The sequence below is a fragment of the Microtus pennsylvanicus genome, chromosome 16 (genome assembly GCF_037038515.1).
Source record: "Microtus pennsylvanicus isolate mMicPen1 chromosome 16, mMicPen1.hap1, whole genome shotgun sequence".
NCBI classification, from domain to species: Eukaryota; Metazoa; Chordata; class Mammalia; order Rodentia; family Cricetidae; genus Microtus; species Microtus pennsylvanicus.
In genome coordinates this window covers 45939552-45963796 of record NC_134594.1, presented here as the reverse complement: position 1 = coordinate 45963796, position 24245 = coordinate 45939552, and the positions used below count along the sequence as shown (strand labels likewise).

Sequence of the window (24245 nt, the reverse complement as noted above, 5' to 3'; positions counted from 1 at the left end):
TTCATCCCCTTGTGAATATGGAAAAACAACAGTAAGTGATAGAGCATTATTAGTGAGATATATAGTGCCACTTGAAGAGGAATGAAGAATTGTTTTAATGAGGAAGTAAATTAAATGACTATAAGGTATGAGAAATGGTTCCTACAAAATGAGTTACATTTGCTAATTACTTAATATGTATATACTTTAACTGATACTTTAATATGTATATAATTTAAATTTGTTAATTATGTTCAATAAGAATTGAGAGAGAGCATTATTTAATTCTAACAGTAATTATTTTTTTAAAGTTTTGCTTGTGTTACCAACTCCTAAATTTTGTCATAAGTTCTGATTAGGTTTGCTTTCGTAACAACTTTGGTGTGAGTGGGAGTACGTGGTTAGTCAGATATGTTGATATATGCTTGAGTTTCTTTGAGAAATTATTTTATGTAGTTCTTTAAACTTGTATTCTTTGCTTTAGTTAACATGAAATCAATTCATGAATTTTTTTTCAGGAACATTTCAACTTTGGGGCCACACCATTCAGGTAGATTGGGCTGATCCAGAGAAAGAAGTTGATGAGGAAACCATGCAGAGAGTTAAAGTTCTCTATGTAAGAAATCTAATGATTTCGACTACAGAGGAAACGATTAAAGCGGAATTCAATAAATTCAAACCTGGTGCAGTGGAACGAGTAAAGAAACTTAGAGATTATGCCTTTGTTCACTTCTTCAACCGAGAAGACGCAGTGGCCGCTATGTCTGTTATGAATGGAAAGTGCATTGATGGAGCCAGCATCGAGGTAACACTGGCAAAGCCAGTGAATAAAGAGAATACTTGGCGACAGCATCTTAATGGCCAGATCAGCCCAAATTCAGAAAACCTGCTTGTGTATGCTAACAAAGAAGAGAGCCACTCTAAAACTCTAGGCAAGCCACCAGCTCTTCCCACTCGCCTCAACGGCCAGCATAGTCCCAGCCCCCCTGAAATTGAAAGATGTACTTACCCCTTTTTTCCTGGAACAAAGCTTACCCCAATTAGTATGTATTCTTTAAAATCCAATCATTTTAATTCTGCAGTGATGCACTTGGATTATTACTGCAACAAGAATAATTGGGCACCACCAGAATACTATTTATATTCAACAACCAGCCAAGATGGAAAAGTACTTTTGGTATATAAGATAGTTATTCCTGCAATTGCAAATGGATCCCAGAGTTACTTCATGCCGGATAAACTCTGCACCACGCTGGAAGATGCAAAGGAACTGGCAGCCCAGTTCACGCTGCTTCATTTGGGTAAGTTTAGAAGACTTGATGTGTTGACAATAGAGGATACTGTGCTAGATTGATTCTACAGTCATGATTTGAACTCTGAATGTCAGTAGTGAGTTTGTACCTTTTTCTCAGTTCTCTGAGATCAGAGCAGAAGGACCACAAGTTCAAAACTCATAGTTAATTTTCATGAGACTTGGCTCCTATATAATTTTCCTACATTTTGCTTTTCAAGCACTACTTACTGAGAGGGAAGTTGAGCTTTGGTTATGGAGTTCAGGCCCCTTTTCATTACTTAATTGTTTCATAATAACTAATTATCATTTGATAAAAATTTTGATGTATGCTACAGAATTTGTTATGTGAACCAATTTTTAATTCTGTCCTTACATCTTTAGTGAAGTCTACACAATGAATTTTTGGTGGAAAAGGTTAGAGATTCATAAAAATGACAGACTTCATGTGGGTCATGGCTTTACGCTCACCAATCTGGAAATTTGTCATTACTACTCATGAAAGGTAAAAAGCATCATTAAGAGATGTTGATGACAAGTCTCTTCAAATTTCATGTTTTTAAAGAACCCCATTTTCTTAAAAGTTGGAGAGATGATTAAGAATTAGAATATATAAAACATGCTTGCTTGGTAGTCTAAAGAAAAAGACATTATAACCCTCTGGGGCTGTCCTTATCTGTATTCTGCTTACAACATACTTCTGTGGAGAAAAGGGTTCCCCTCTGTTGACACATAAGGTTCTGCATGCAGTCAGGAGCTCTTCATTAGCCTTTTCACTCCCTCTGGGGGCTTTTCAGTTCAGCCCGTGGGCTATAGTTCACTATTACTGATCTAGGAAAAGTTAGGCTAGTCCTAATTTGTTTTGTTCAAAGATAAAATTAGCTGTGTGTCTTAGTTATGGCTTCTGTTGCTCAGATAAAATACTAAGGCCAAAGTGACATCGGGGAGGAAAGGGGATGTGTGGCTTTTACACTTCCACATCACAGTCTGTGAAGGAATTAGGTGCAGGAACTCAAGCAGAAAGCGGGAGGCAGGAAGACTTGAAGGGATGCTGTTTAGGGGCTCAGTCTGCCTTCTTACAACATCTAGGGCTGCCTAAGAGTCTAGCCTATGTCAAATTTACATGTGTCCAGCCTGTCACATTGTGACACAGTATTGTCCATACAGAGTTCACGCTGGAGAGCTGCACAATTGAGGTTAAAAAATTTCAAAACAAATGTCAATGTTTAGAGTAAGTTTACAGTTTTGTGTTTGGCTCTATGCATAGCAACACCAGGTTGTATACATTCCACATGCCACAGATTAGCCACCTGCTAAAGTGTGTGTGCACATGGCTTAAATCACTCATTTTGGAGTTTATTAGTCTTGTATCGGAACTGTTAATTTAAAAATATAGAAAACTTCATTTCTATGTAATTTTCTTGTTTGTGTTCATCACTAGAGAGAAGAATTATTAGATTATGATTAGTATATAACTGTTAAAAGAAATTGGACTGAGATGCCTTGGTAGGTGCATGGCCCTGTATTAAATCCTCAGACTTTACAAAAACATTACAGTAAACACTGGAGCATATTTGGGCCCAGTAACCAGGTCTGAGGCTCTGTGTAGGGAGTGCTGTACAACTGTGCTTACTGTGCTTGACTAAAGTGTAAATGGGGCTGTTGAAAACACTGTGCAGGTAAGCAAAGAACAGGAGACAACAGAAGTGGAAAGTCTAGACGGAATCTAGAAAACCTTGGTCAGAAAGCAGAGGTGAGGCCTTTATGAAAGAGCTTCAAGCAGGGTCAGGCAGTGTACGTAGACAGGAGGTGCTGTGTGCCATGTGGCTGTTAGGTAGTAGTGCCCTGTCTTGATCTTTCCTCAGTAATGTTGGGTCCTCAGGGGCAGATATTAAAAGGCTGACGCCTTCCTTCCCAGTACTTTTTACCCATAGGTAGAAGTGAAGTATTTTATGACACAGTGGAGACGGGTTAGTTGGTGGCAGTGATGTGTCCTAGAGAGGGTTGGTGAGGTGACGAGTGTTCTCATTCTCTTCTCAGTCTGCTCACCACTGTTTTTTTCCCTGAGGTTTTGAGGGATGGTTATTGAGTCTTAAGAGTGCTTCAAATACTTCTTTTTTTTTTTTACTACATTAATACATCTTTTGGTTATATTTTAAAAAGCATTTCAGAAATGTAATTTTGCAGATAGTGTCAGTTACTTAAAGATAATTTCTTTGGACATAGTAATTTCTCTTACAGTTTGCTATGATAATCCTTTTTTAACTCTGCTAGTTTCTTTTCTTTTTCAGTCATCATTATACAGTTTTATCTTGGTTATTTTCTTTAAATGACATTGCTAAGCCAGATACTTACCACCAAGCTAAACCCAGTTTGATGTAGTAAGCTCTGACAGTCTTGTGATGTCTTGGATTTGCTATCCCCATATTTCAAATTTGAAAACTTGAATGGGAACTAAAAGAAGTTCTGTGTTTCAGTGACCATATTTGTTTTAAAGAAAAGATGCTGTCCTTTAGGGATAGTCAATAGCTGAATGAGTTTTAGAAGCCATCTGTTTGCTTCAAGTCACTCCTGAGTCAGAGAACCTCGTAGTGATTATAGATTTTTGTCCCTTCTAAAGCCAAATCTTTTCTGATTGCTTTAGTAGAAAGAAAGCCAAAGGGGGGTTAAGAGTTAATCTCTAATATAGCCCTCTTTATTTTTACCTCAAAATTAGAGCCTGTCTTCTATCTTCATGTCAGAGTAACCTTCCTCATCTCAGTCATCCAGTGGGAGAAACAGCAGTGCATTCATTCACTTAGTTTTAGAAACACAGTGCTTATTTTTAAAAACTACAAATACTTCCATTTTATTTTATTTGAAATAATTTTAGTGAGTTTACCTGTTTTTGCATCTATGTTTCTGAGATAGGATCTTGCCCTGTTAACTCAAACTGTCCTTGAAATCACTGAGTTTAGTGGGTCAGATGCAGGTGTGTATGTTAGGATAACAAGTTTTATACTTAACGTTGGGTCAGTGGTTACATTTGAGATTATTGCGTATCACTTCTTTTTAAATGTGACTCTCTTTTGAACCTGGACCTGTCAGTATTGCAATTGCTTTTCTAGATGATTATGCTTTTTCAAAAAAAAATTGCTAGAAAATAATATGATGAAGAAGAGAGATAGCCAAGCATGGTGCACCTTTCCTGTTTCCCTGTGTGATGTTCACTGATGACTGTAGCAGTGTTTTGATGTTCTTAAAAACAGAGATGAGATTTTCTGCTGGAAAGTACATTGTGTCACTTCAGGTTGCGTTGGGAAGGTTTGCTTTGGTGATTTCTGCAAGATTTTAAGAATTGAGGGAATCGAGAAGATGTGGCATAAGTTAATTGAACACTGGTTAGTTTTTCTGTTTGAAACTCTTATCTGGCTTGTGTGCTGCTGCTTTGGCTATGACAAGTGAAGTTCACAGTCAAGACAGGCCTCTTGCAGGTCTCCTGTGTGTTAGGATACTTTCTCAAGCTTTGGGAGTTAAAGTTCTGCTCTCTTAAGAAGAGTTCCTGAGCAGAGCGAGGAGCCTCGAGATGCCTTTCTACAGGCACATCCTTAGAAAAGCAGCATGGTGGTGGGCTCACGGCTGGGAACTCTGGTCAGGTTTGCTTTAATGATTTCTAGCAGATTTTAGGAAGAAATTGAGGAGGTGTGGCATTAGTTAATTGAACTTTAATTTATCTTTGTTTAAAACAATTTACATAATTACTTTCTTGACTGTACTTTCTTTTCCTCTGAGCAAGTAATTTTTTCTAGATAATTTTAGTTTGTAGAAACATTTCATGTGTCAGTGTTCATGTTTTTAACGCCACTGCTTTTCTCAGCATTTAATCTGCAGCTGATATGTATTGTGTTAACATTTGCTATGTTACACAGGGCTTATTTTTTCTGTTGTTTAATGGAATTTTGTAAATACTTTATTTTCTGTCTTCACATGTAAATTAAGATTTGATTTCTCTATGTCACACAATTTTGGTTAGATGCCGAGGGAAAAAAGTGTCACTACTGTGAGTCTTTGACCTGAAAGATAATTGGTGCTTTTTTTCTCATGAGCTGTTATTTCCAGATTGATGGGCAAAACATAAACAGCATTTTAGATTTAGAAAATTTGTCAATAAATTGTTTAGAAATAGAAAACTTTAGTTTTTTTATTAAATAATTTTAATAGATATTTAAGCTAAATAAATGTAAAATAATGGTTATATTACAATGGAACTTTTCTTTATAGAGAAGAAAACACTTTCAGGATGTATTCCTTCTAGATTTAAGGGAGAGCTCTTTCATACTGTCTCAGGCCGATACTTAAAAGAGCTGAACTTGATTTAAAATGCACCTAAGTGAGAAGGAGCCTCAGCTTTAACTTTTCAGTTTTCACTTTTTACACAGCTCACCTTCACATGACCAAATAAGACCCAAATTCCATGAACTCAACTATGTGTCTCTGACCCTTGAAGAGGGACTAGTTCTTTTGAAATGGATGCACATATTCCAATTGGAATTTTCTTTTTCTTTAAGATTCTTTGATGACCTCATATTGATCCTATTCTCATCTTGATAGCACTTATTTTAATTAATGGGCCACAAATACTTAATTTAATGTGAATGAAGCTGCTTAGTGGAGAGCTGAAACAAAAGCCCAAGAATCCTGCCACCCGGCATCAACCTTGTGAATGTCATCTGGTCTCAGACTTCAGTACCTTCACCTCTGCAATGTCAGGCTTATTTGGTGGACTCTAGGGATTGTTGTATTTTATTTTATTTTATTTTATTTTTTGAGATAGCTCTGGTTAGCCTAAAACTTGATATTGAACTCAAAGATCTTCCTGCCTCTCCATCTTGAGTGCTGGGATTAAAGGAGTGCCACCACATCTGGTTTCTGAGGGTTCTTTTTATCTCACAAATTTATAGTTTTGCTTAAATTATTAAAGGACCTGTTCAAGTGTCTGTGTATGACCAAAAATGCCACTTTCCGTATTTGTATTTATATCTGTCAACATGCATATCTGGGTTTTGATAATGTAAAGCCAGGAGCTTCTTTTCTAAGAACTAACCTTTTATCGGCATATTATTTCTTTATATAATTCAAAACTTATTATGTCTTTTTTTGAGACAGGATCTCAACTGTGTAACTCTGACTGGAACACACTGTAGACCAGACTGGCTCCATGCTCACAAGTATCTGCCTGCCTCTGCCTCCTGTCTGCTGTGATTTACATGTTTTTCATAACTGATCAGCAGTCATGGAAAAGAGAAGGAGTCAGTCATCCAACTCCTTTGTTGCAGCTCTTGTCTTCTTTTAAAAAATTTCCTGTAAGTTGTATACAAACCAAGATTGTAAATTCCATAAAACATTTAGAAGTTCAGAAACATTTTTTATAACAGGTTCTAGAAAACTACTGATATGTATTAAAATACATCAGGCCAGTATTTGTTTCGTAGTTATATTTATTAATATTAACTTAATAACTCCTGTAATTTTGCTTATAAATTAAATTAGCTTGACCCTTTATGCTATAATTTCTTAGTATCTTTGTGTATTTAGGTCTCTCAAACCATCATGGCCATCAGAGTAGCAGTCTGTAGGAGACAAGAAAGTAGTTTTGTTCAACATGTCTGTAGCCTGTATTCATTCAATGTTTGAGAGTCTGACTACAGGTAATTTTTTTAAAGGCACACTTAAGCACAGCATAGTTTTGTGAAAATTTACCTGGTGATAATTAACTCAAACCTGTGTCCACAATCCCACTGAAGATAGACTACATTGGAACTCTTTGTGAAGTACGTGTGACATCTTCCATAAAGATGGTTCTGTAGATGGGACAGAAAGTGCAGGTGTCACCAGGCTGTAAAACCATGTTCACTGCCAGTCTTCTGGGAAGTTGACAAGTTGTGCCCCCTCCCTTTGAAGGAACAGTCCTGTGTGCTTAACATTCTTGTGTGGGCAAGAATCTCTGTGCCTCCCATATCTGTGCCCAATACATTTCTAAATTTCATTCTTTGATATATTCATTAGTAGGTATTTTTGTATCAGTAATTTTCTAGCTTGGTCATTTAACTCATTTTAAGCAATGGTTTTAAATTTTCCTTCATATTAAATATTCAAGTATATTACCACACATGGTGGATGTTAGCAGCAATTCATAGTTCTGACACATGGTGTTGCCTAAGTACATGATTTCGTGTGGATTTTAAAGGATGTTTTTGTTTTTATTTTAAGTTCCTGTGTTGTCTTTTGGTTTTGAGTCTGGAAGTCTAGTATGAGCATGGACGATGGTTTTCTTCCACCTTTCCTGCGTCTGTTTCTGGTGAATTAGTATTTACTATGCAGCAACAGTTCGCTGAGACACTAATGTAGTAAGAGGACTAGTGACTGGAGGCAGGTGTTCACAGTAAGGCTTTTACTCACAAGGATTTATTTTATTACTCTTTTTTTTCTTCTTTTTGGGGAGGATCTCGTGAATCCCAGCCTTGCCTCAAACTTGCTATTTGGTTGAGGCAGGCCTTAAACATCTGGTCCTTCTGCCTCTACCTCCCAAATCCTGGGATTACTATGTCCATCCATTTTGTACTCCGATGTTCTAAAATTATCTTATATACCTTTGCTTATAGGAACTTGCTTAAAGTCAGATAAACTTAGTAGCTAATATCGAATATCTCACCAGTCCTAGACTTTATCCTTCGTGTAGAGGTGTCCTCTGTCTGAACTCTGGTAGCATGCTACCTTAAGAATAATAGGCTTTCCTGTAGGCTTGCAGAAGGAAGCACAATTGTTTCAAATCATAGTTACTTCAATCAGAAGTTTTAAGAAATAAGAATATCAGTAACTACTTGGGTGTTCTGGCTCTTTAAAGTGGTTACTATTGGGTAGACTTGTATTAATTACACGTGGCCCCATTTGTCTTCTAGAAAGTTATACTTGAACTATAATACCTGCAATTGGATTTTTATTTAGGGAATAATTCATATTTTAAGGAAGCAAATTGTTAGGTAACTAAATATAACCTATTATATATTGATTTGAATTAATAGTCATAGTATTTCTACCACACTGATAATATAATGACGTGTGTTATACTTCTGTCTATAATTTAGACTAACAAGTATATAGGACGGGGCAGGAGGAAAGCTCAGCAGTGAAGAGTGCTGCTCTTCCAGAGGACTCCCAGGGTTTTCTCCCTAGCCCCCATGTCAGGTGGCTCACAGCAACTCTGAGCAGGGCGGGATCCATCATCACCCTCTCTGACTTCCAAGGGCACTGCACTCATATGCACAGATCCACACATGTAAACATAATTTGAAAGACTAAAATCTTTTAAAAAGTGTATTGGATTGGGACTGGGTATATAGCTTAGTTGTACCCGTCGTTCTTAGTACTCTTGTCTGCTGCACAATGCCCTTCTGCCCAGAGAAATAAATGTGTGGGTCCACAGTCATCGCAGAACATTAGCTGATGGCTAATAGGTGGCACGATAATTTTGTAATTGCTCATGAAATAATGTAACTTTGTAATTTTTATAATAATGTAAATAATGTAGTTTTTAAAATAATTTAACTTTGAGCTTGAGTGCTCTTTCAGTGGAGAGATGCTGGTCTTGCAGGGGACCTAGATTTGTTTTCCACATGGAGGCTCAGCCATCTGCAGCTCCAGTCCCAGGAGAACAACTTGCACTCCTGAGTTGTATAGACACTAGGCTTGCGCCCAACACACTGACCTTGCAGGTCAGCACTTAAGAAAATAAGAACAAATAACATTTTACAAATTTATAGCTGGTTCTTTGTGTAGGAGCTACACTTTATGTAGTTGACAAACATGAACTAGTAAAAATTGTAAACCCATGATATAGAACTTTAGCTTTTTCTTTTAAATACAGTGTATGCCTGTGGTTATTTTTACCTTTTCTGTCTTATGTTTTGATTTTTCATTACCATATATTTTTTGTTTTTTGTTTTTGTTTGTTTGTTTGTTTGTTTGTTTTTCAAGACAGGGTTTCTCTGTGTTGCTTTGGTGCCTGTCTTAGGACTCGCTCTGTAGACCAGGCTGGTCTTATACTTAGAGATCCACCTGCCTTTGCCTCCCAAGTGCTGGGATTAAAGGTGTGTGCCGCCACTGCACAGCTCATTACCATATTTTAAAGTGTGTTATATATTTTTCTATTAACATTTTTTGTAATCCTGTTTTGATTGTGGATTATTTCAAGATCATGGGCCTGTTAATTTATTTTTTCATCTTAACTTTATTTCAGCAGTACATATTCATGTCTATTTGTTTACTGACCCAAACCATAAGAAATGAATGTCATAAAATTGGCAGAATGTGTGTCATATATGTGGATAACTTCCCTCTCTTCTACTTTTCTTAATTTTTGACTGGAGAAGGACCAGTTCGGTAGTAAATAGTTTATTAAAATTTAGAAACACAGAATTCATGAGGTTCAGATATGCCATTATTAACCTTTATTAGACAAATTTGAGATTGTGTATTATACTAAAAATTAGCATAGAAATGTCTGTTTATTTAATGGGATCCCAACCAAAGAGAAAAAGAATTACTTGATGGTTTCCCTTCTATAAAATTTAGGTGTTCCATGCATGAGCTTAGTGATGATGCCAGAACATGAAAAATTACATTTTTCTTTAAAATTTAAAGGCAAAGAGGAGAGTCTTAAGAAAAAATAGATTTTGTGTTCTGTAAAGACTCCTGGTTCATAGGGGAATTAGAGATATGGGAAAGTTTTCCTACTCTATTTTTTGTTTTGCCTGGGATTTACTTAGTATACTTGTTTTTATTTCTTGTACTCAAGTACATATAGGTAGATACCTGTCACTTCTCTCAATTATGTGCCGGCATTGAAAAATTCTCACTTCTCTGAAGTCTATTGGGATGACAAGAGCCATGGCTCAGAGGTAAAGAATGTTTATACAGTCATGAGGACCAGAGCTGGGATCCCAAGGCCCACACAATGAGCCTGAAGTCCCATGGACCTCTTACCAGCTCCAAGAGATCTAGTCCCCTCTTTAGTCCTCTGTATGTGCATAGGCACGTGTGTACACACACACACACACAACCTTTAAAGGAGCTTTTCTGGATTTTCTTTTTTTGTAATTTTTTTTTGTGGTTTTGCTATAACAGGAAGTTGCTACATTAACTAACATTGGTTGGAGCAGATGCTAGGCTTTTTCATAAATGTTCCAAGACTCAGAAAATAGTTTACCGATGAAAAATACTCTGTTATTGGAATAGGGAAATTATTCTATTTTCTTAAGCTTTTGTTTAATGTTTTATTGAACAATGAGTTTTGTTTTCAGCTTTCTAAGTTTGGGATTTTGAAATTCTAAGTGTTATGTGATAAAAATTGTGTAGTCAACTCTAAAGTGTAGTCTGTGTGTGTATGGGCATGATTATAGTGAGACTATATAATACATAAATAATTGGATTCCTTAAGTATATTTATTTATCCTGGGATGCATTTAAAAGTCCTGTTAGTAAAATATGTAAAACATAAAATGCATAGTTACTAACTGAAAGATTAAACAAGGAGAATGTAATTAGGCAAATAAAACTAAAAAGTACTATAAGGCAATATAAATATGTAATAAAGCTCCTTTAAAAAGCAATAATGATTAACAATTACAGTTAAGTAGATCGTGGTTATCTTTTAAAAATCAGGATATGATTATGGGTTGGGGGAGAATTTGAAAGAACATAAAAGGAGCCTTGTTTTTTGTGGGTCTTTACTATTAGGCAGTGTATTTTAAGGTTTTTAAACATGATCTTAATGTATAGCTCAAGCTGGCCTTTGAACTCACTATGTAGCCCAGGCTAGCCGTGCCTCAAACTTGTAATCTTGCCTCCACTTCTGAGTGCTAGATTTATCATCAAGTACCACAATGCCTGCCTATTTACTATTAGACATTTTTGATCCATAAAGATTTATAAAGTAAAGGAATTTTGTGTGTGGAGAACTGGTTGTTTCTGTGCCCTTCCTTACATAGGTGAATGCTTGTCATTTATTACTCCTTTGCTTTTCAAATAATTGAAAGCGATACGTACGTTTAAGGTTGAAAGAGTCTGAGGAAAATCAATTTTGATTGTATTTTGGGTAGAAAGAAGGAAGAATTAGAAAGGAGATAATCTGTGATAAGGAAATTGCAGGCACTGACACAGGAACATTTAAATTATGAGTGGTGGCAAATGGATGGCTAATACCGAGGGAGGTGTGTGTTCCACTGAAGTAGTAGTTGATGGTGATTTAAATGTAAATTCCAGTATTTTTCTCTGTTTACTTGTTTTTATTGATATTGAAAATTTAAACTAAATTACAAAACTGCAGTTGAGTAGCTAGCAGGTGTGTCACACAGAGAAGATAGTTTCTGTATTCTAATGTTTCCATTCCGCACGTGTACTGAAAACAGCCACTGGAATTCTAACACTCTTCATATTGGGCTCTCTTCTACTTTGTGTTATCTGGTTTTGATAACCTGTTAGAATCAGTGGTTTTATAATTTATCACAGTTAATATATTAAGAATATTTTATATCAATAGGTGTCATATTTCCCAATGTTTTGCTTTTAATTTTTACTCATTATTTACTACATGTAAACTAAGTATTCAGACTGTGTCATCTTAGTGACATTGTGTGTAGTTTTTTGTGTACTTGGTGAGGCTTTTATTTTCCTCTCACATTATCCTCTTTTCTTCCATAATTTGGCCTTTCTTCTAATTTTGTATTTTGTTGAAATCTATACATTTATATATATTTTGTTCCGGTTCTTTAATGTGATTCTGAAGATGATCCATGTGGTGTTTTGTAGCAGTTTTGTTCACTTGCTGCTACATTTGTGTCTTGTTTCAAATTGTGAAGAACTTTTCTTTATTTTATTTTTATTTATTTATTTTATTTTGGATTTGTTGTTTCTAGCCCATGCTGTCCTCACATTCCCTGTGTAGCAGAGGGTGGTGGTGATGGTCTTGGTCTTGTGCACGCTAAGCTATCAGTTTACCAGACTAAGCTCATGCACAGCTCTTGTAATAGCTTCTTTAAATGTTGGTGTGCGTGTGTAAGGTATTTATGTGAGTGTGAGAAGGACGTGTCTGTGGTGGCCTGTGACAGCTTTCAGGAGTTGGAGAATGTCTTCTGCATTTTTTAGAAAAGGGTTTTGTTGGAGAATGTCTTCTGCATTGTTTAGAGGAGGGTTTTGGCTATTTTTGTTTTCTGCTAGCTATCTTGGGAGCTGCTTGGTTATGTATTCTTTCTGTATCTGTTTTCCCCGTCTAAGTACACTGGTATTATAGAAGGTTAATACAGTGTTACTGTATTCAGCTTTTGAAGGGGGTTTTGGGAATCTGAACTCATCAGGCTTAATTACATAGCTAATGCTTTGCCTACTGCACCAGCCCCTATTCCATTTCTTTACAGTTATGGAAGACTGCCACTCCCCATGACTGTAGTGTCACACAAGCATAAGCCAGCGACATGTGTGCTCACGTGGACCACACAATGAACTAGTGTCACATTAGCATAAATGAGTGTTGTGTGTGTGTACATGGATCAGGTTAACAATCAGTTTTGTTTTTAAACATTCAAAACAGAAGCATCTATCTAAAAACATTCTGATTTTGTGTGGATATACTGATGGAATTATTTGTTTTGTGTTTTATATATTTGGTATTTGGAAGATTATTTTTGCTATGTTATCAGGTTTTATAGCATGTCTTAGAAAAGTCTAGTATTGTCTTCAGATATCTACTTCTCCTCTGCCTCTATCATTCTACTTACACACCTCGGTAGGCCTTTACACTTCCTTTCAGTATTTTCTGCCCTCTTGTATGTTCAGTCTGAGTATTTCCTTCTTAGCATGCTGGTAAGAAATATTGATTTGGATTTTTTTTCAGATTTTGAATTTTATTTACTGACTCCTCGGAGCTGGAATGACAGACCTGTGTCACCATGCTCAATTTAGGACTTCCAGTTTCTTCTAAATAATTTTAACCTTAAAATTCCTGAGTATATTAGGCAGAGCAACTTTTATTTATTACCATTCATATTTGTTAGTGTATTTGCCTATGCTCTTCATGCATGTATGTATGAATATTCTCACTATAGGAACACTATATGAACACTCATTTTTACTATGTGGACATGTATGTGTATGTGCATGTGGAGCCAGAGGTTGGCATCGGGTGTTTTCTACTTCATTTACTAAAGCAAGGCCTCTTGCTCTCCACTTATTCTTTTTTCTCTGTTAACTTACCCTGAGAATCCTGTTTTCACTTTCTGAGTTTTGAGATTATATCCTTCCAGGCTTTGATGTGGGTGCTGGGGACCTCGAGCTGAGTCCTTTTATTCTTGTGCAGCAGACAGTTTATTGAGCTATCTCCTCAGGTCCTGGGTGTGCACTAATCATACAAGATAAGTAGGTTTCATTGTAACATCATGGTATCATACATGTCTGTTATATTTTTGATTATATCCACCCCCAATAATCTCTGTCACTCTTCAGTCATTCCACTGGTCCCATTTCTCATTCCAAGTAATATCACTACTTTTGTGGGGGGTTTGCTTTTAAATATAGAGTTTGAATGAGAGGAAATGCAATATTTATCTTTCTGAGTTTATATTATATAACATGAAGATCTTCAGTCCAGCCCATTATCTTGTAGATGCCATGATTTCATTTAAAAATATTTTAAAGCATCGATTCATATGTGTTTATGCATGTGTACATGTGTATGTGTGTGGGAACACAGGTGCATGACATCCAGAAGAAGGGCAGAAATCAGTTCTGTCCATCCACTGTGTAGATCCCAGGAATTGGACTCAGGTTGTTAGGCTCAGCAGTAAGTACTTTTACTCATTGAGCCATCTCAGTAGCCTCATAATTTCATTTCTATGATTGAATAGAACTCCTTTGTTCTATGGTACATTTCCTTTATCTGGTCATTTGTTGCTGGGCTGATTTCATTATGTTGGTTAATGTGTCTGTTACTGCAGTAAACATGGATGTACAGATATGTCTGGGGTGTGCAGAGATAGAATACCTTGTGTATATCCCAGAAGTTTGGTACAGACGGATCATGTCATCATTCTTAGATTTTTTTGAGGAAGCGCCATACTGTCTGGCTTAGTACCTGTCTGTACTAATTCACACCATACTAGCAGTAGATATAGATCCTTATTCTTTGTAAGTATTTGCTTTTCATTGATGGCTGAGATACTGAACGCTTTTTCTTAAGTTTATTGGCCATTTATATTTATTTTGAGAACTCTCTCGTCAATTCATTTGCCTATTTGTTCTTTGGATAATTTGTTGTTTTGATAACAAATTCGATGGGTTCTGTATTTTGGATAATAATTCCCTGTCAGCTGAGTAGCTGACGGGTTTTCTAGCATTCTGGAATGCTCTCTCTTCATTCTCTACTGCCTTTGCTGTGCAGAGACATGGTCTGCTGCAGTCTCATTGTCAGTCCTTGCCATTGTGTCCCAAGCTATTCAAAGAGTCACTTACTATCCCATATCTTGACATGTTTCCTCTATAGAAGATTCAGCTACATTACATGTTTGATCCATTTTAAGTTGGTTTTTGTGTAGCATGGAGGATAGAGGCTTAGTTTATCCTGTAACAGATTCCCAACTTCTATCACTGCCTTTCCTCTGATGTACACTAGGAAGCACCTCTGTCAAGAATGAATTATTTCAGGGTCCTCTGTTTTCTCACTGGTTTACATGTGTGTTTATGTGTTACCATCAAGACATAATTATCTTAATATCCAGTTTGAAGCTTTATTATTTAAATGTGTAGGGATCTGCTTTTTTGACTGCTATTTCTGTTTGCTCTAGATGATCTAGTTTATATTCTAGTATAACTGATTTTTAATTGAATACCAGATATTGCATATGAAAAATTATAGAGAATTTAAGGTCTAACATGATGTTACCTTTACTCATAGAGAAGTTATTTCCTCATCACAGAGGTGCAAAATAATTGAAAAGTCTATATTGTCTTACTACCAATGAGAATTGAGAAGCTCTCTAATTTAGGTCATTTTGCTAATCTACTAGAGATCAGTTCACACTGCTGGTCTGGTTGAGTTCAGTTCACTCTGCTGGTCTACTTGAAGTCAGTTTTACCAGGATCGATCTTGCCTTAACAGTAGCTCCTCCTCAGCTCTCAGTTTGTTACCCCTGAACTTCAGTGATTTTTCCATGTATAATTTCCCCTTTGTGTCATCTTCCTCTTGAGGATTGACCAATCCTTACAGGGACAGAGACAATTCTCAAAGAAAGTTATACCTCTTTGGATTTTCAATGTGTCTTACAATCATTACCCTATGCTTCGTTATTCTCTTAGCTGTTGTCAGTGATTTTAGATAGGTGTTTGTGTTTAAAACAGAATCGATTGTTACCTAGTTCATTATGTGTTAACAAGTTATCGAGACATTTTTTATACTGAATTATCTTTAAAACATTATTTAAAACTCTGCAGTGCCTTTGGAGATCATCAGACATGTTTTACTTGTATGTAGTTTCTTAGCATGGAGTTGGATCTATCTTCTTGATGGAAGGGTTCAAGGCATATGAAATGATGGCAGCTAACAGATGAAGGTGTTGCCATGGAACTATGTTTGGAAAGGTGACTGCCAGGCAAGTTTCTGGAGTTCAGTATTATTTTGTCCATCTATCTCTTCTAAAGGCAGGAAGGAAACGATAGCTCATGTGTAAGTAGCTGTACCTACAACATTTACATTTCCTGAATTTACTTACATTTCTTTGCTTTTCTGAAGTTATGTAATCTCACTTAACTTTTTAAAATCTTTTCTCTTAATAGGAGAGTATTTCCTGAATCCACTGATGAGTAAGGCCTTAATTGACTTAGACAGGCTTTTTCAGATGATGCACTAACTCAGGATTTTTATGCAGATATCAGATATAGTTCTTGTTCATCTTTTCAGAGTCAAGAAATGATACCTGTTGGTTGGCATTTGTCTCTTTTTCTCCATTTTTTTTCTTACTTACTAACCAAAAAGTTTTCAACTAAAGTTATCAAGGATTCCATGCACTTCCAAGATAGGGATAACATTAACCCAAGGACTCAATTCTTTTCTGTCTTCACTGCTTACAGACAGGGAACACAGTCTCTTCAGCCTGGACCTGTGTAGAAGAATTTGGAGAAAATAAGCAGGTAAGAAAACATCTCTTAGGAATATTGTGGTATATTTTATTCCCAGAAAAACAGTTTTCAGCTAATCCTCTCTCGAACATTAGGAAATGCCTAGAATTGTCTGATAAAACCCTGTGTGGTATTTTGTTTATAATAGTTTTACTAGCTAAAGACTCATTAAGGAAAAATTAAAAGTTAAATGAGTTTCCATATTTTATATATTTTCCAATCTTTGAACCTGACAATGTTTTGATATCTAAATCGAACCACCAGGATTGTAAATAGTAGTTTAAATCAGGTATAGTTAAGAGTAAATGCTGCATTTCAGTTATGTAGTGTTTCTCAAACTAAGCTGAGAATGAGACATTTTCTACATTATTACAATAATATTCTGTCTCTAAATTATTTTTATAAAAGTTGAGTTTGATGTTTCCTCACCAGAGCACAATAAAGAGACTGTTTGTGGGGCAGTTTGAAGCAGTTTATGATTTGCCAGGAACCCTTTTATACATGTGAATGGATCAGCCCGTGTAATAATTCTGTGTCCTGAGGAGGTTACTTCATCAGTGTGTGCCTTAATTCAGCATTATCAAAGGGAGCAGTGAGAGAGCTTCAGTTGTTCCTGATCTTGTTTGGTCTTTTTTGGCGTGTACTAAGTGCTAGCCTTAGTCTATGAGAAATATGTTTATTATTCTTGACACTTAAATCTTAAACCTTAAATTTATCCTTACAGATTTTAGCAAAACTAGCTGCAGGTCTTAACTCCTACATAAATTTCAAGCACACAGTGCTATTTTAGAGCCACCTTCTTTTAACCTCATGAGTTTAAAGCTTGATTTAGAAAGAGTGATTGTGAGGACTGGCAAAACTGAAACCCGTGAAGAGTTGTGTCTTTAAATCTAAGCCTTTCTCTTGAGTCTGGCCCGGATATATCTAGTGAGCTACAGTGTGGGACCTGTTCTGAACCCTAGACTTACAGTTCCCGTCATGGTTCTTTCTCTGAAGGCTGTGTCCAGACAGTTTAGAAATTAGAATTAGAAGTTGTTTGTCTCTGAATGGTCTGCTAAGGAGCCAGGATGGTACTGAACTAAGTCCTCTGCATCTGTGTGACAGTTGTGTAGCTTGTCTTTTGTGGGGCCCCTAGCCGTCGGACCTGTCCCTAGTGCATAAGCTGGCTTATTGGAACCTATTCCCTGTGGTGGGATGTCTTGTTCAGCCTTGGTGCAGCGCGGAGAAGCTTGGTCGTGATTCAACTTGATTTGCTGATTCCCATCAGCAAAGCAAATAAGATGCCTTCCTTACTCCATCTGAATGGAGACAGAGAAGGAGCAGATGGGGGTGTAAAAGGGAGGTCAGGGAATGGGAGGAGAGAAAGGAGGGGAAACTGGTTGGTATGTAAAATAAAAAAATGGTGAATAATGAAAAAAAGAGTCTGTCATGATCTCACTACATAGGAGAAACTAGCAGTAGAAGGAATCTGTCATTATGATCTCTTAGTACATAGGGAGCAGTTGGCATCTCACAGTGTGGTTTGTTTGGGCTTCTTGCTTCTTCAAAAGGAAAGCAGCTGGAGTAACTTCAGCGTCGTGGGCACTGTCTTTACATCTGCTCCTCCTTTACCATTTGCCTATGTGCTGAATTTTCGTCTCTAGAGGGGTTTATTGTTGTTCATGTTTTCTTATTATTTCCAAGTACTGGGGAAGTAAAGGCAAAGGGATTAGAATCAAGCTCATCCCTGGTACAAGTTTAAGGATAACCTGGGATACGTAAGTCACGGGGTCGGGGCAGGAATGGGAGAGAGAGCTCTGTTAGAACATTCTCATGGTCGATCTCCCACAAATACAATTGAAATTAGAAAATTTTAGCACATAAGAAAATGTGCAGAGAGCTGCATGCACTGAGAAGAGAAGCTGTGAAAATGAAGAGGTACAGGCCACACCCAGGCTGCTTCGACTTGACCCTTGTGCTCCTGCCCTGTCGGAATGGAGGCCTTTGGAGGCCTTTGGAGATGGTTGCTTTCAAATATCCTGCTTAAGGTTTCTTAAAAACTTAGAAACAATACCTTCCTATGAATCAGGAGATCTGAAAATTTTAGCTTGTTCTGTACCCATAAACCTGTGGACCTATGGATCTGCCTTAACCTAAATCAGCTGTCTTTGTCATTCATATGAATTGGGGTCATTTGAATTAACAACTCGTAAAGTTTCAGTCCATTCTCTATTTCCAATTTCGAATTAGATAGTAAAAAGTTTATTAGTAATAAGAGTCAAAAGACCAAACCAATATTGATGAGCAAGAGATATTTACATAGATAATGTACACATTATTAGTTATAAAGGAATATAAATTAAAACCACAATGGAATACATATGTACTGGTGAAGCTATAGTTAAGAATACTAGACCAGGTTTTGTGGTGCCTACTACCTGTTTTCACATTATCTAGGAGGAAAAAGTAGGAGAATCAGTGCAAATTTGAGACCAAACTTTTCTCAAAGGTGAATTCCAGGCCAGCCAGAGTAAGATGTAGTATGCAACAACCTCCACCCCACTCCCGTGTGTGCACGTGTGCGCATGTGCTGTTGTGGAAGACGTGATATGACCAACTGGCAGTTTCATATTTTACTGTTTGAATACTCCAGAGCATAATATCTCTACCCCATGCCCTAGCAGCCCTATTCCTAGGTATTTACCTCAAAGAAAAAAAAATCATGAAACTATTTATGTAAGAGTGAGCATAGAGCATATCTGTAAGAGATTGGTATTAGGAGAGTTACATGTTCATCCACAGATAGAATCATAGTGTATTCATATAGCTGAGAAATACTTAACAATAAAATGGAAGAAATTGCTGAAATAGAGAACTTGAATCTTAGAAATTGTATTAAAGAAACTAAATAACAAATATTTTAAAAATAACAAGATCCAAAACCAGATGAATGAATCCATGGTAGCAGAGTTAGAAAGTGACTGCAGACTGGGGAGAGACAGGTGACTTGATGACGTAAGGGTATGTAACCATCAAATCCGATACAAGAGCGCAGTGTGTCTTACTGTTTGCAAATTGTGCTTCAGTTTTCACTGTCAAGACAGCTGTAAAACTTCAGCTCTGAAATTGGCTCCCTCTCATTCATTAATAAGGGGAAGGGGGTGTAGAGTTCAGTTTGGGACTGAAGATTGAAGATGTACTTGAAGAGGAACAACTGGGATGGGGTGGGGACAAGTATGTACATGCTTGGAATTTTAACTCATTTTTTCTTTTTTCATTTTCTGTTTTCTATAATATGTAAATTGTGTCAAAGGAATATGCTCCTACTCCTATGTTTATTTAACTATATATTTCACTTTACATTTAATTTACTATCTTAACATGTGTTCTATTTTCTAATCAACCGGTTGTTTTCCTGAATGTACTTAGATTCATAATGGTTTTAGGAGTAGTACTTACTTGTGAAGTGCTTGTGAAATGTTAATAAACATCTCGCAAGTCTTTCACTTGCCCAATTCTTGCAGTAGTTTGGAGGTTTTTCTCATATCTTATATGAATAATGTTATGCGTCATCTTCTAATTTTGGATTTAATGTAGTTTTCTTTAAAAACAAGAATATAGTAGGTGATCCATGTTTGCTTAAAGATTTGTGGTAGAGGACTACCAGAAATGCTAAATGTTATGCTCATAGCTCGCTTTGTAGCTTGTTTTTACATCTTCTGGAGATACTTTCTGAGTCCACATTTTTTAGTAAGCTCCATTGATCTCTTGAATTGGTGTAAACTCAAAGAAAGCATGACAGTTCCTTGAAAACTACATTTTCTGTCTGTTGAAGTCACTTTTAAATCATGTTGTTGATGACTACATCAGTAAAGTTTAAAAAAACTTGGCACATTAAAGGTATGTGGCTACTAAGGGACTGTATGTGCCTACCAGTCTTCAACAGGAAAACTCAGAACTTTTAAAGGGCAATTTATTTATCAATACATAGAATATCTTGCATTTTAGTTTATGTTCAATACCTCAACCCTTGGATAAAGTAGATTCTTTAAAAGAATAGATCTGATGTTAGAAAAGTAAACGGTTTCAGGTAATTTCTCAATTCAGAATATCCAAAATATTTTGAACATTTTTTGGACATAACAAAACATGTTTATGATTTCTTAAAACAACCTACTCTGTTGATTTTGTAGTACCATTAATTAAAAATTTGTTTACAAAATTTTTTAAAAGTTTGTTTACAAAAATTAAAGTTTTACAATGCTAGCAATTAAACCTATTTACAACTGATTTTCATTTTTTATTTTTTCTTAAATAGGTCCTTTCTGATGTTGCTTGAGCTTACTCTCCTGCAGTTGGTCTCATTCCTGTTGGTTACATATTAAGTCCCATGACAACATAAAGTTGATGCACACGTGTTGTAGGGCTCATAGTGAATGATACTGGGGGGAGAAATTGACCTGTACATTAAACGACCTTTCCACTTCCCATTGCAACAGCACAGCTTCTACCAATGATTATTTTACAATTGCAGTCGCCACTTTGACTACACTGCAGTAAAGAGCATAGTTGAGTTTTTGGAAAGTACAGGATCTACAAATTTGGTCAATAAAACACACACATACAGAAATACTATAATTAAGGAAGCAGGAAATTATTGGTACATAAGATGAACGTTTGTTTGAAATAGTAATTTCAAATATAATTGTTTTAATAATTTGGTTAATTTTAGATATTTTCTATACTATTAGGTTGATAATGGTTTTTGAAGTTCATTTGGTAGAGATGATTCATTTTACTGTTTTGTGGTACCAGTGAGACTCTAATGTTAAATTGATGTGTTTGGTTATATGAATGTTTGTGCCAGCATTTAAATAATGAAATTTTGGATAGTTAGTTTGTACCAGAAGTCCAAGGGCAAATGTTTATGCTGGTTTGATGCTTGATATAGTTTCAAAAGAAAGAAAGAAAGAAACAAACAAACAAACAAACTGAATTTGCTGTTCTTTTCTTTCATTCATGATATGTAGATATATAATATATATATATCTATATATCAGAACCAAATTTAAAGAAACTTCTTTGTTGATTAAAATCAGAGGTTCTCTTTTTCTGTGTTAAAAAGAAAAAGATAGCCAAGAATGTCCTGTTATAAGATCTCCCCAGCAGTGTTGTCAGATAATAAGAGTCCTGACTTGATGTAACTGCTATGTTTGCACTGCAGTGATAGTAATCCACCACCATTACGGTATCACCAGGTATTTAAATGTTAGAACATTATGTTAAAACATGATTGTCTGAATGTTTGTCTCTTGAATTAAATTTGTGTCCATAAAAGATGTGCAGCATAATTGTTCATATATATTTATTTACAGACTACAATTTCCGCCGCAGCTCAATAAATAGTCTTTCCCCTGTTAGCGCTACCCTCTCTTCTGGGACGCCCAGCGTGCTTCCTTACACTTCACGGCCTTATTCTTATCCAAGTTATCCCTTGTCACCAACAATATCACTTGCTAATGGCAGCCATGTTGGACAACGACTATATATCTCCAATCAGGCCTCATTCTTCTGAAGAAAGTCTGGATACAGTAGTATAAATTTTCTTTGTATAAGGCATGAAAATTAAAGTACTGTTGTATTTTAGAATTGGGTTTGCACATTTGACTTTAAAAACAATATATTTTAACATATTAAACATCAACTATAATTCAGAATTACAAGAGTGGTAGTTAGCAGAAACACATTTAAAAGTTAGTGGTAGCAAACTACCACTGTTCTTTGTGAACTTTGGGACTTTGTAATTCCTAGTTTGAAAAGATTCCAGTAGTTTATGTTCTTTTTGTATAACAACTTTGTAAAGCATCATTTCATAACTATTAAAGTGCTTAAAGACAGTGTTTACACTAAACTAGATTACCAAGGATCACTATCTGTAGTGGAGTTTGGAATAGTTATGTAACCAGAAGCATCTAACTATTATGTAGAAAGAAATAATGAGACAAAAAAGATTAAGATGCAAATTTTTGACAGTCATAATGAAAAATCAGTCAACCATTGTGGTCCTTGAAGTAACTAAATATTTTTGTTAATATTTGTTACACAAATAAATTATAATTTTGCTGTTAATAAATTTAAGGTTTTTATAGTTATATTTCATCTATGTTTTGATATTCATTGTTTTGGCAAGAAGTGTTAATGTTTTTAAATGTTGAAATCATGTGTTAATTTTTATACTTCAGATTCTTCAATATTAAATATATGTTGCTACTAATGTGTGTTTTGTTTTTTATTAAAATTTACACACTCAAATGTCTCTCATCTTTGAGAAGAGTTTAACTTGCCAGGTCAACAGTTGCAAGTTCAATGTCTTCATGAGATCAAAGGGTCAGATATTATAAAGAGATTTGTACAATAAAAGTAGAATCATTTTCAAGTGCCAATAGAAATGTTTTGTTGGTAGAATTACAGAAGTTTCCCTTATTTACTAAAGAATAATTAACGAATTCAGATAATTTTGATTTCATCATTTATTAGCATGCATGGTTAATTATGATGGTTTTCATAGTTGATACCAGATATTCTAGATATCATTAATATCTAAATATTGAATACTAAAAATAACAAGTGGTAGAGCCAGAGCCAGGATTTACGTACACAGAATTAGAAATAGTTGCAAATAACTTCCCTTACAGCTTAATTTGACTTTTGTAGCAGGAAGTTATAAAAAGAGTAAATGAGTCTCAGTTTTGCAGTGCTAGAGCAGGGTTATCTCCCATAAAGCATGTCTGCTGCCTTTGCAGTCCGGTGCTTTAGATGTTCTAGTTTTAAGAGAGTAGAGACACTGAATGAGCACTGCATACATTTCACAACCCCGCTGTCACATACATGACAGGCGCTTGGGTAAAATCATTCAGAAAACAGGCATTGAATGCTGACTGCTTTGTGAGTACCCATGGGACACAGGTGATTCAGATTCTAAGCTAGAAAAACAGACACATTTAGTTTTTTATAAAAAAACACTTGTAATAGCCCAAATTATAAGTTATCACAAATTTTGTCATGGACTTTTCACTTTGGGGAACCAAAACCCACCTCAATTTAGAGAGCTTTAATCCCATAAGATTTGAAAATCCATGATCATGTAATGCATAAATTTTGGTGTCAAGTTGGACTTCTGCCAAAAACCTGTTCTTTAAACTTGAACAGGTTTTAATCTATTTGAGTCTAGTTGAAGGCCCCTGTTGAGGGTGCTATGGTCCTTATAATATTGAAGCTAGAACACTGGTAAGTGTAAGAAGCCACATAGTAGCTGATATTTTGGGGGGTATCTTTGCACTGATGTGGTATTTGTTTTTTTGCACAACTTTCCTCACTTCCTCCTCCAATCACATGAGTGCAGCATGGCTGGGTGGTGGGTGGAGCAAAGCTGCTTATCTCCACAGCTGGAGTTAAGGAGTGGTGAGGGAGGGGATGAGGATGGTAATGACTCGGTACCCAATGTAGGAAAGTACTGTGGAGAACACAGCTGACAGTTGTATCGGGTTAGTAAAATACTGATTGGCTGTAGTCAGTAGCAGGAAGTATAGGCGAGGCGACTAGAACAGGAGAATTCTGGGAAGAGGAAAGGTTCAATCTACAGTCATAACCCAGACAGAAGAAGCAAGATGAGAATGCCTCACTGATAAAAGGTACCAAGCCACATGACTAACACAGACAAGAATTATGGGTTACTTTAAGATATAAGAGTTAGTTAATAAGTCTGAGCTAATGGGTCAACCAGTTTACAATTAAT

General features: G+C 36.0%; 1 protein-coding gene across 1 annotated transcript in view; it reads left to right on the top strand.

Moving 5' to 3' along the window:
- Window positions 1-20895, top strand: part of Rbm46 (RNA binding motif protein 46) — a 29244-nt gene extending 8349 nt beyond the window's left edge. Inside the window, exons 4-6 of the mRNA XM_075950637.1 lie at window positions 498-1280; window positions 16424-16483; window positions 20769-20895. Of these exons, the coding sequence (XP_075806752.1) occupies window positions 498-1280; window positions 16424-16479 (839 nt within the window). The 3' untranslated portion in view covers window positions 16480-16483; window positions 20769-20895. The remainder of the gene's footprint in view (window positions 1-497; window positions 1281-16423; window positions 16484-20768) is intronic.
- Window positions 20896-24245: the final 3350 nt, after the last annotated feature.